This window comes from Zingiber officinale, chromosome 3B (genome assembly GCF_018446385.1).
Source record: "Zingiber officinale cultivar Zhangliang chromosome 3B, Zo_v1.1, whole genome shotgun sequence".
Classification (NCBI taxonomy): Eukaryota; Viridiplantae; Streptophyta; class Magnoliopsida; order Zingiberales; family Zingiberaceae; genus Zingiber; species Zingiber officinale.
In genome coordinates, this window is record NC_055991.1 from 5,419,282 (window position 1) to 5,431,558 (window position 12,277).

Here is a 12,277-nt window from a genome sequence, read left to right on the forward strand (position 1 = left end):
ATAACTTATTCTAGGAGGCTATAAAAAGTCCTATGGAGCTAGAAATTCATCAACAATCATTGTATTCATTTTTCTAGCTTTTTCTGAGCGTTTAAAGTTTGTATGAGGCTACTCTGCCTGCACGAAGGAGATTTTTCTTAATGGAACTTTCAATTGTCTTGAATTAACAACTACCTAGGTTATAGTTAAGTAAATCTTTTTATCCTCTTACTTTATATCTATTATGCTTTTAATGTTAATTATTTGTGCTTAATTAATTTGACTTTCCTTGCTAAGCAAAATAAGAGATTTGATTAACTTATTTTCAGGATTATTCATCCCCCCTCTAGCCCACGTACAAAATTTAGAGATCTATATTTATTATTGGGATCCGTAACCATCAAGTTTTGAGTCCAAAAAGTAACATTTAGGCCATCGTCGGAGTCTCCGAATATTTTATTACTATTTTTTTAATAGTTTTTATTTTTATGATATTTAAGATATTTTTGATATTTCTCGTATTAATAGGTTATGATTTCTCTATATGTGTCCTATAAGTTAGGAATTGAGGTCATAAATTAGATTTTTTTTATCTTTTCTTTATTTTAGGACTTAAATTTTATATAAATACCTATTTAGTTTAGTTGTATAAAGATTTATCTCTTAATTATTAATAAAATTTTCTTTGTAATAAATAATGATTTTCTCCTCGTCCTGTCCGAAGTCAATTTTTGCTTGAGGTTCCGCATTAACCGGAGCTTGATGCTTTTATTTATTTATTTATTTAGTTCTTTGACTAGTTGATGCACCCTTACGGTTAGTCATCTTCTACGCTGATGATTTAACACACATCCATTGTTAAAAGACAGTTCCAATTAGAACGGAAGTTCGACTCCATTTAGCTAGTTAACCGACTATCAGCGTTGCGATCTGATTCTCTGTTAATTAAATTGAAGCAGTTTCTAATAAGTGTAATAACACTCCAAGTCACATGACAGAGAAAACACCATCTTTATCATACAAACTTAACATTATACTTAGGTGGACCAGAGTAAGACAATGTACTGTTTAGATAATGCACAAGAAATACATATGAACACACACTTGCCATGACATTCAACTCTTCCTAGTCTTTGCCGCCTTTATCCTCAGCAAAACATCACTTACTATCCAAGGGAAGCTAAGGAATCGAGTTTCTGGACGATAGTCCGGATGGTAGGTCACTTGATACCATGCCGATGCCATCTTGAATAAGTCTTTTTCCGGGCAGCTGCACTTGAACCAACCATCGACCTCTTCCTTCAAGTTTTTGACCCCAATCAACATCCGGTCCTTCATTTCTCCGTATCTCTTCCGATCCTTTTGTAAGTACGCAGACTTATTGCGCAAGTTGCCAGTTAGGATCTCATCTTCATGTTCTGCTCCATAGTAATTCATCAGTGAGCCCAGTTTCTCGGCGAACCGGCTGTAATATTCTTCTGCAGCACCAAGGAATGCCTCAAAACCTTCAACTAGTAGATCATAGTCGTAAACCCATTGAGAAGTGATGGTTTCAGAATTTAAATCTTCATGATAACTTGATGCTGCTCGATATAGCTTCCCAATGACTCCAGGGGAATTGAACATGGGTTTCTCGAATCTTTCCATGAAGTCTGGGAATATTTTGGGTCGTAGTGCTCTTGGCATTTCTGCAGGAGCTCCAGTTTTTGCAAAGTCGACTGCCATGGAGTGAAGATTTGCTAGTTCGAGGCACTTGGAACACCTTGCTTTGCTCGGTTCGCTATCTGCGTAAACCAGGTGAGTGGTCGATATAGCGCCCAGATTATCATTGATCATGTAATTGACAAAATACTTCTGAATTTCCTGCATTCGGAAAAGAAGTGTAAAAAGCTAATCAGAGGTGCACTCAGCATGGTGAAATGCAAATCGGAACTCAAAAGGCAGCACATAACAGTTCAAAAATATTTTAGGTGAAGGAATAACTGCAGGTGTTAGAACTATAAGCCTGAGTCACAGCCTGAGCTTATTTTCACACAAAATATATTGTTCATTCATATTCATAAATGGATCATAAGATATTTTAAAATTCAATAATGAACTGTGAACTATATAATGGATAGAAAACCACAAACTTGGTTTCTCATGTATTCTACTAAAATAATAATTTGCCAGCTCTTTTGTAAATATCTTTAAGCATCATCCTGAAATAGGTACAAAGATCCTCTGTACCACTAGTTAGCCAATTGGTAGATGAAAGAATGCATCAAATTAGGAGATTGTACAACGTCATCAACACAGTAAATATCTCAGATTGATCAAATGCATTATGTCCCTTTATCATCAAACTCGATGCAAGGCTGCCTACATTTGAACATCGTACGAATTCAAATGATGGCTGAACTCAGAACCAAGACATGCAGCATGCAAACATGTTTACAACTTCATTACTTGCCAAAAGATGTTCTCTTTTACGACAGATACTAGTCATTTAGATAAACTTTTGTAGATAATTTTGTAAAATCCGTATACATTTTCTTGTCTATGCTGCAGAAATGAAAGCTATCCGACTCTGGAAAACATATAAGATCTCTCAGATTAGTCGCACACTTGCATACTAAGTGTCCATTGTAACATAAATCACTATGTTCATACCTCTAGTTTCACATCATGGTCCATTATACGAGGCCTCGTGGGGGTGTAATCCATGGGTGCATCAGTCTCAGGAGGTATTAGGTTTTCATCCCAACAAACAAAGTAGAGGTCACCATCCAGATCTCCACCTGAACATTCATTTGGATGGGGCCTGCAAAAAGAGTGTAGCCAATAGCAACATGTTATATGACACATTTACTAGAGAGACCGATACATATGATAACTCCAAGATGTGTTGTATAAAGAATTTAGCTTAAACAAGCATACTCCAGCTGGATCTGATTATTTCAAGTATTTGCACATAATCCAGCTTGTTCTTGATGGATATATAGGTGTGGTGTCAAATGCTGGGTGGGTATGCAGGTGAACATCAAAGTATATGTCACAATCATTTAGTTTAAATGTTATACAAATGAGCATGTTTAGCAGAAAATAAAGAACCACTGCATTTAGTTCATTTTGATTTTCATTTGGGTTTCCTACAATGACTCTTAGCAGTTAAAAGGTAGAAAAAGAACTAGGCAGTTGAAATGAGTTGAAAGCAGAACTTTCAATGTACTCATAAAATTTGACAGAAAATTGTGCATTCTTAAAAAAATCATGCATCATAAAATCACATGAAAGACGATATGAATATCATGTATGTTTGATAGAGTTATCAAATGAAATGTTATTACTAGAAAGTCATCAGGTAAATACATCATTACAAATATATTCCTATAAGTTTCTTTGTCTTGTTTATGACATACACTACAATAAAAACAAAATACATTCTTTTTGCAAACAAACGAGCAGTGGATAAAGACAAGCTATTCTTTTTATTTGGTTAGGTTTGAAACTTCTATACATAGGGTTCAGATATTTGTTTAAAAAAAAAAAGATTTGCTACTATTTAAAATTCCCTTAAAACTATGATTGACTTGAGATGCACGGAGTCATGCATTATTACTATTGAGCATAGTTATGACCTAAGAACCAACTTTTATGTGAAAGATATTGACAGTCAGTACAGAATAGATTAATCAAGTTTTAAAGTATCATTCTGTATCAGGATTTCAACCCTCAACCAAGAATGATATGATACAAACTTGATATTGTACCTTGCCAAAACTCCAAATGCTTTAACATGTGCCAAAATGTGTTGACACTCAGCACGTTGAAGCATATTAAAATGAATTAAGATAGGTTTTATTCCATTATACCACTCAATTGATTTAATTCTACAAATAATAATTCTATTGTACCAACAGTCAACAAACTTCGGCATATATTAAAGGGACACCGGACATAAGTATGTGTCAAAGTGTGCTAACATATACTCACTTCGGCATGTATCAAAGCGTACCAAAACTGAAAACAGCCTACTTTTTCTCCTATACTCACTTTTTTTTTTACATGTAAACATAAGTTTATGAATATTAAAATTTTATTGCACCATATCGTGGCAACACCCAACACACATTAAATCAAGCTGCTACGAATTCATATAAGTTTTACACCTTTAATCTCCTTCCACTTTAAATTTTTTGTCTAAAGAAAAGGCTATATCAATTAGATAGTCAATTGAATTAAAGTTTTAGAGAAAATAAAAAATATAACAAACATCAAGTCAATAAAAGTTTGTTAATGAAGATATCATTAGTCAACTTAATTCATCCTAGCATATTTCAGTGCATGCCAAAGCAGTGTGTCGAGCATCAGCATAGTATCGTATACCTTCCCATGGGCAGCAAGGACAACATAAGAGATCACCATGTTTGATAATTTATTAGAATAATAGATTTCAATTGTGTTAGTCAACACAATGTGAAATTTCAAAAAGAAATAATAATTTGTACTTCTATCATCAATTATCAATTCAATGATGAATTTCTAGAATGATATCTATACTACATAGTATTACCATGATTCGACTAATACCGTTCTTTTGACGAATTCAAAGAAGAATTTGTAAATTTATAAAGTGAGCAAACAATTTTCCATATCCAAGAGAAAATGTTTTTCTCCTATCAAATAAAACCCTGATTCCTCTTCTCGGGATTCTTAAATAAAGTTCAGACTTTGACATGCAAACCAGTTTAAGAAACTCTCAATTCATTGATCAAAGATCAATGAAAGACAACAAAATGAAGTCGTTATATGTCTTAAAGGCTATATTTGTGTGGAATAGAACCATGGATAATCTTTTATTCATACAAACTACTGCAAATCATATGCATTCTTATTACACCATAATACACAATTTTAAACGGTGACATACTGAAATAATGTCATGCTTCTTATCATGTATTCATAGTAAACAAGGAACTTGAAATCATGTAAAGGATTCTTTCAATTCCATGAAAGCTAGTGATAAATCTAATTTTGCACTGAAGCGTGCATTGCTGTTAAAGTTACAGAATCAAAGTCACAAATAAACAGAGACAAAATTATTTTTCAAAATGAAAGAAAAAGTAAAGTTCTGTCTTTAGTAAGCATCATATTAATTGACTCAAAGTCACTCAAATAGTAGTAAAACATTATAGCATGCCCCAACTATGCTTTTGTCCCAAAAGCAATTTGGCATATATAAAGAATTATAACTTCCAAATTATTTATGAACGCATGTCCCAAATCAAAGACTTGTAAGTTATCATGTATAATTATATAATATTGTGTTCCTCAAGTTTAATTTATTTAAAAGTCACATGTTAACATACCTTTTACCTTTCTGAGGGAAAATAAGGCAGTCAACTAATCCCAAATAATCTATCAGAGGATCATAAACGGCCTGTAGGACTCGAATATCACCAGGATGAAGACATGGATTTTTTGTAACTAGAACCTTGCCAACTATTGTTGCAGTTATTTGGTCAGCATTTTTTATAAAATTTGTATTCTCCTTTTGAAGCTCTTCCTTTGTCATTGTTACCTTGATATATACCTGGCCATAGTCTAACACAGATGTTTCATCCAAACATCCAATAAGAACACGACCCTTTGGTACAAAGATCCGACATTTACTTCTGATATCCAATAACTGATATTCTCGATGAGCTTTAAGCATCATCAACAGATAAGGTTCTGAATTCGGTTTATACCCTTGAATGAGCATCTTTACAGCAGTTCTGATATCAGGTCCAGACAGTGTATCCAGTACCCTTAAGGCAATTTCCGTGTCAGTAAGCATTTTATCTAGCAACTGCATTTGGTCATGTTGCATCGATTCAAATATTTCATCCTTGACTCCTAGTGTAGACAGAAGGCACACAATCTCCCTATTCAGAAAGCATGGTTGATATTCACTCCACTTTGTGACACTAAGCATTGTGTTAGCTGACTCAAACTTCAGCATACTTCGTCTCAAGGACAGCTTCCAAAAAGATTTTCTATCACTAACTATTACCCCTTTATATCCACCGTATCTAATTTGAAACGCTGAAGGCGTATTACTTAATCCACACTTTTGAGCAATTTGTCTAGCAAATGGCAATGAAATTTTCCCAATACCATCTGAAAAGCAGTATTTCTTCCCATCTTCAGTGGTGATTTCAACATCTGGAATGATCTTCACATCTGGAGGTGGGACATTCATTGTTTGCATCGAAGAACTGAATAGCTGACCCATTCTAGCTGCACACTTAGAAACACTACGAATGCCATTGAAATGACCCATCCATTTTCTAATGGTTTCTGCAGTCAAGTTATCATTAGAGGCAAACATCCATACAGAATTTGACCGAAGCTGACTAGCAGAAAATGCCAAAAACTCAAACTTTTTTGAGCAAATGGGAAGCCCATCTCTGAGAATAGATAGTATACGAGTATAGATAGCAGTTCTGAAAGGTTCAGAAAACACACCACTGTCAATTTTTGCTGAGATTGCATCAGAAGGAAGCTTGCTCCAATCTTCATCAACAAAAGTTACCCTAAGGAAATCAGATGCATGAGCAGAAAAATGCTTTACTACATAATTTGACTTCTCAAGTTCTGGACCCAAACAGTAAATTCTAGAGGGGGTAACGAGAACTCTATAGCAACTCATCATATTCTGTGCTATATTACTCTTGCTGAATGGAGAAGTGCTAGATCTTTTTATCCTAGACAGCTCATCTTTGATGAACTGTACAGGATCATAACAAGTTGAAACCAACTTGTGCATCTTCATGAGGATCTTAATAGCTACGTCTGAAGGCAATCCTTTCAGAATATCAAATAGGTCAATGGTAACTTGTCTGAAAGTTATTTTTTGCATATGGACTAGAGAATTTATCTGGTAAAGAATCTCATATGGCACAGAGCAATCACTAAGGCAATTAAAGGAAACTAAGGAGGAAGAAGAAGATGATTTCCTTTTAGAAAGGATTAGTTCCCCGAGTGCCCTAGAGAAGGGCAGTTTTCTAAGGATCTCTGCACATGAGAGTCCATCCGAAAGTTGCAAACAGTAATAAAATGATTTCCCAATAGAGCCATTTGGAGAAAAATCTGTTGTCCGGACCCATAAAAACTGGATATCCTCTCTGCAAACTCGGAAACGATCATTGGACTCCTTCTCAAGTCCATGGATCCTTACAAAACATCTAGGTGCATATTGGAGCTGAAATTTCACAGATTGAAGAATTCATTCAACAGCAATTGTTGGCAAGTATAAACTAAAATACAAATAAAAAAAAGGTAAAAGAATAGCCTCCAGATCTCTCCTAATTTATTCTGTCCTTTCCTAACAAAGATAAAACTCCATAAACATCTTTGGTAAGACGTGATCAGAGACAATCGAAAACAAGTATCCATTTAATAGTGGGGGCTTACAACAATTAGTAGAAATATTTACAATGACCCAATACCTTGTTGTTAGATTAACCATATTTGGAGCAGTAATGAGAAAAGCACTCATATTATATGCAAAGTCGATTGAATTATGCCATAAATATCAATATTATCTTATCCTAAAAGCTTTAATATGTGGAATTTGAAAAAAAAAAAATCCACCTTGTTTTGAATTTTATCATCTCATCAACAAAGCATGAATGAGAAACCAGGTTCTGTAAAATCTAATTGACAAGGGAATTCAAAAATAAGCTTTCCATTAGTTTTTTCTACAGACTTCATACTAAACATCCTCTACAGGTAAAACTCCCTGTTCCTCTTGTCATAACCAATATCAAACACCATTATTACAAACATTTCCGCAATGTAATCATGTAGAACATAGAAATATCCGATCTATAGAATTCCAAAGTACAAACTAATAGGTCAAATAAAAACTCAAACCTGTAGAAGAATTGATTCTCGTCCATCCAAGCAACAGCTACTCGATTCAAGAATGTCTCCAAACAAAACCTCGAGCTTATATTTCTCACCGCCATAGTCCACAAAAAGCTCCAGCTTTTTCCTCTCTGGCATGATCTCCACCCTCACCTGCTCCCAAGCCTCGAAGATTTCCATGTGGCCTTCGCCCACTAGCACACCGGCATGAAGCGCGGCTGCCTCAAGGCGGTTCTGGCCCTCAGAGGCCCTAACAACAATGTCGTTGTGGGAAGGGGAGACGGTAAGGCGGGCGTGTTGGAATAAGGGCAGGCGGCCTTCGGCATCAAGGAGACGAGCCCGCTCAGCGGCGGCAAAGGTGTCGAACTGGACGCGGCCGAAACCCTTGGACTTCCAGTTCCTGCGGGCGGTGGCGATCTTGCAGGCGTAGACGGAACCCACGGAAGCATCGAAGTAGTCGAAAAGCTCTGCAGCGACTGCCGTGTGGGGAATGTTGGAGACGTGGAGGGTAGCGCGAACGTCGGCCATCCCCGGTCATCAGAGAGGTTTAGGGTTTGGGTAATTTAACAAAAAAAAAAAAAAAACTATTTTAAGGTTCATAAAAAAAGGAAAGCTTGACCTTTCCACAAGTAACAAAAACCCAATTTTTTAGGGTATTTTCGAAATCTCATTAATACACCAATATTTAGTAATGGCAAGGTCTACGCCTCTAATCTGCACCCTAATCCCCATCCCAAATCTCGATGGCAAGGTCTACGCCGCTTCTGCGCCACCTCCTCCGCGGCGCCAGCACCGGCCGCGAACTGCATGCCCCCACCGATTTCCGTCGGTCGGTGACCTACATGCCCCGCCCGGGCGACGGCTCCCCGAGGCGCGTGACCTTGATCCCTGGCGACGGCATCGGGCCTCTCGTAACCGGCGCCGTACAGCAGGTCATGGAGGCGATGCATGCGCCGGTGAGCTTCGAGACCTACGAGGTCCACGGCGACATGACCTCTGTGCCGGTGGAGGTGCTCGAATCGATCCGGAGGAACAAGGTGTGCCTCAAGGGCGGCCTCCGGACGCCGATGGGCGGAGGGGTTAGCTCGCTAAACGTGCAGCTGAGGAAGGAGCTCGATCTCTACGCCTCGCTCGTCCACTGCTTCAGCCTGGAGGGCCTGCCGACCAGGCACGAGAAGGTGGATATCGTGGTGATCAGGGAGAACACGGAAGGGGAGTACTCCGGTCTAGAGCACGAGGTCGTCCCTGGTGTCGTGGAGAGTCTCAAGGTAAGTTCTTTCATTCTTTTTCACTTGAGGACTAAATTAGCAAAATATGCTAAAATAGATATATATGAATATTTCACGTATTCAAGTTTTAAAATTACTAAATCAATCACATTATAGCAATGGATTCAAGTCAAGATATTCTTCACTGATAAATTTGATATCATTTCGAGTTATCAAATACCGAATAAATTTCATATCATTTCGAGTTATCAAAGTTCATCGATTGATTTCAACCAAAATCATATTATAGCAATGGACTTAAAGGCTCAAAATAATAATGAAATCAATTTTTTTTTTGTTTATTTAGTTATTCTGATTATATTTATATCTTTAAATATTATGATAACTTATCAAAGGACGCATGTAGGTTATTGAATTTATCAAAAAAATACATACTACTTTAATATTTACTAAAGAACACATCTTTTTAAGTGCGTTTCTCATTTTATTCTTCTGATAAATCTTACATTTTACTTGTCTTTGTTATTTCTTACTCTCTCTTCTATTCCCCTCTCCTATGCATGTAACTAATCTTATTTTTCCTCTTCTCTCTTCTCTTTCTTCTCTTTTTTTTTCCTTCTCTTTTTTTTTTCTTCTCTTTTTTTTTCATACGTGCATGCATAACATAGGCATGATATATAAATCATATCAGACCCACGCAATTTAGAGTTTAGTTAATTTTTTGATAACATTTTAATACATTTAGAGAAGTTAAAATAATCAATAAATAGCATATTTAAACTCTTTGTAACCTCAGAAATCGATCCATTATTTATTTAAACTTTTACATAGGTATAAAATTATAATAATGATGAATGGACAAAACTCCTCATGCGTGGGTCTAACATGGAAATTTTTTGCTAATTTTTTATTACATTTTAACACCTTATAGATGTCAAAATAAACAATGAATAGCATATTTGAACTCCTTACAACATCAGAAATCCACAAGAACTAAAATGGACGCAATCGGAGCTCTCTAGGTCTATCAGTGGGTTTTAGTCACTCTCTAAGTCTATCAGTGTGTTTGACCAAAATCCACTGATGCACCTAAAGAGCTTTGATTACGCCCATTTTAGTTTTTTTGGATTTCTGATGTTGCAAAGAGTTCAAATATACTATTCATTGTTTATTTTGACATCTATATCTTAAAATATAAGAAAAAAGAATCAGCAAAAATCTCATACGTTCATATCAAACCTAACGTAGGCTTGATATGCAATCATATCAGACTTGATATGATTCTATTTATATCTTTACTATATATTAGATTATATAGATTATTATATAAATTATAGAACCATGTAAATGAATATTTAGGTATTTAAGTTTTAAAATTACTAAATCAATCACATAATTGATTCAGGTGAAGATATTATTTATCCATAGATTTTATATTATTTTGAGATATATAAGTATATAAAGAGTTCGAAATGATATGAAATTAGATTCTCTATGTTCATTTAATTCTTTTAATTATATTCATATTTTTAAATATTAATTTGATCAACTATATTGAGAGCAGTAATTTTTTTAAATACGAATACGTTTAAAAAAATTTAATTCGTGTTAAAAAAATGATTGTTCTTAATAGATTATCTTAAATTGATGTTTGATAGCATGAATATAATTAGGAGAATTAGACAAACACAAATAATATAGTTCCATGTCATTCCAAACTCTTTATGTACGTTATTTTGGTCAAAATTGATTGATAGACTTAAAGAGTTCGGAATGATATAAAATTAAGTCTTATGTGTTCATCTAATTTTTATAATTATATACATTATTCAAATATCAATTTAACACATTATATTGAAAATATTAATTTTTTAATATAAAATTAATTTATAATCGATTGGTATAGTATATCTGTCATTAAGAATATTACTATGATACTGTAACAATGGATTGAGATTGGAGGGACAAAATGGATATAGGATACATGATTCTGAAACTTTATATACATTACTTGGTAATTTGCCAATCATATGCCTCCCATCAACTAGCTGAGATGGTCAGGTGATGATGGTGGTTTACTCATTGAACACGTGAACTTTGATTTACCTTCCTCACCTTTTGCACATTGCCGATTATTTCAGTTCATCAAGCTATTTTAATTTGATCAAACAATCTGATGAATCGAAATAATTCAAAAAAAAATTAAAAAAAAGTTAAGAAAAGAAAAGACAATGTAATCTTGGCTGATGCATTTGCTAGGTGATAACGAAGTTCTGTTCTGAGCGAATTGCGAAGTATGCTTTTGAGTATGCTTACCTCAACAACAGAAAGAAAGTCACAGCCGTGCACAAGGCCAACATCATGAAACTCGCAGACGGATTGTTCTTGGAATCTTGCCGTGAGGTCGCGACAAAATATCCAGGGATCGACTATAACGAGATCATCGTCGACAATTGCTGCATGCAGCTCGTTTCGAAGCCCGAGCAGTTTGATGTTATGGTACGTGTGTTCTTGTCGGTTGCCCCTGTAAGAACTTCGCTGACACCATCTTTTGCAGGTCACTCCGAATCTTTATGGCACTCTGATCGCAAACACTGCCGCAGGGATCGCCGGAGGCACCGGCGTCATGCCAGGAGGTTGGTTGGTTGGTTCGAACGAAGATCCGACTGCCGGATTGTCGTGGTTGGTTGGTTGATTTTTTTTTTTTTTTAATGATCGCAGGTAATGTCGGACAAGATCATGCGGTGTTCGAGCAAGGTGCTTCGGCTGGCAACGTGGGGAATGAGAAAATAGAGGAGCAGAGGAAAGCGAACCCGGTGGCGCTGCTCCTGTCGTCTGCGATGATGCTGAGGCATCTCCGGTTCCCGTCTTTCGCCGATCGACTGGAGACCGCCGTGAAGCTCGTGATCGCCGGAGGCAAATGCAGGACCAAGGACTTGGGAGGGAGCAGCACGACCCAGGAAGTCGTGGATGCGGTCATTGCGAATCTGGACTGAGGGAAATCGATTTGATGTTCTGCGTTCTTTGTTTGTTCTTGCTTGTTTCTTTCTTCCGCGCTCAATAATTGGGGGAGATTCCAGCTTCCAAATCGGATGTTACAGATCTTGATTATTATTATTTTTTTAAAACAATAATTAAAGAAGCGGTTTGTTGCTGTTGCGTGAAGGCGTCGA

At 36.1% G+C, this 12,277-nt stretch overlaps 2 protein-coding genes across 2 annotated transcripts; one reads left to right on the forward strand and one right to left on the reverse strand.

Moving 5' to 3' along the window:
• Nucleotides 1-971: 971 nt before the first annotated feature.
• Nucleotides 972-8,602, reverse strand: LOC122055644 (probable RNA-dependent RNA polymerase 2). The gene is made up of 4 exons (XM_042617178.1): nucleotides 7,882-8,602; nucleotides 5,331-7,207; nucleotides 2,632-2,782; nucleotides 972-1,842 (listed from the first exon to the last, which is right to left on the reverse strand). The coding sequence occupies exons 1-4, from the start codon at nucleotides 8,401-8,403 to the stop codon at nucleotides 1,096-1,098; spliced, it is 3,297 nt and encodes a 1,098-aa protein (XP_042473112.1). The 5' UTR covers nucleotides 8,404-8,602; the 3' UTR covers nucleotides 972-1,095.
• A 16-nt stretch (nucleotides 8,603-8,618) lies between these two features.
• LOC122055646 (isocitrate dehydrogenase [NAD] regulatory subunit 1, mitochondrial-like) lies at nucleotides 8,619-12,263 on the forward strand. The gene is made up of 4 exons (XM_042617182.1): nucleotides 8,619-9,143; nucleotides 11,364-11,603; nucleotides 11,662-11,740; nucleotides 11,826-12,263. The coding sequence occupies exons 1-4, from the start codon at nucleotides 8,619-8,621 to the stop codon at nucleotides 12,098-12,100; spliced, it is 1,119 nt and encodes a 372-aa protein (XP_042473116.1). The 3' UTR covers nucleotides 12,101-12,263.
• The last annotated feature ends 14 nt before the right edge of the window (nucleotides 12,264-12,277 follow it).

Excerpts from the sequence above, each read along its gene's own strand:
- LOC122055644 (XM_042617178.1), bottom strand. The coding sequence starts at position 8,403 with ATGGCCGACGTTCGCGCTACCCTCCACGTCTCCAACATTCCCCACACG. Across the intron at positions 7,208-7,881 it reads GAGAATCAATTCTTCTACAG|CTCCAATATGCACCTAGATG; the intron begins GTTTGAGTTTTT and ends GTGAAATTTCAG. Across the intron at positions 1,843-2,631 it reads ACCATGATGTGAAACTAGAG|GAAATTCAGAAGTATTTTGT; the intron begins GTATGAACATAG and ends TTCCGAATGCAG.
- LOC122055646 (XM_042617182.1), top strand. The coding sequence starts at position 8,619 with ATGGCAAGGTCTACGCCGCTTCTGCGCCACCTCCTCCGCGGCGCCAGC. Across the intron at positions 11,604-11,661 it reads CCGAGCAGTTTGATGTTATG|GTCACTCCGAATCTTTATGG; the intron begins GTACGTGTGTTC and ends CATCTTTTGCAG. Across the intron at positions 11,741-11,825 it reads CACCGGCGTCATGCCAGGAG|GTAATGTCGGACAAGATCAT; the intron begins GTTGGTTGGTTG and ends TAATGATCGCAG.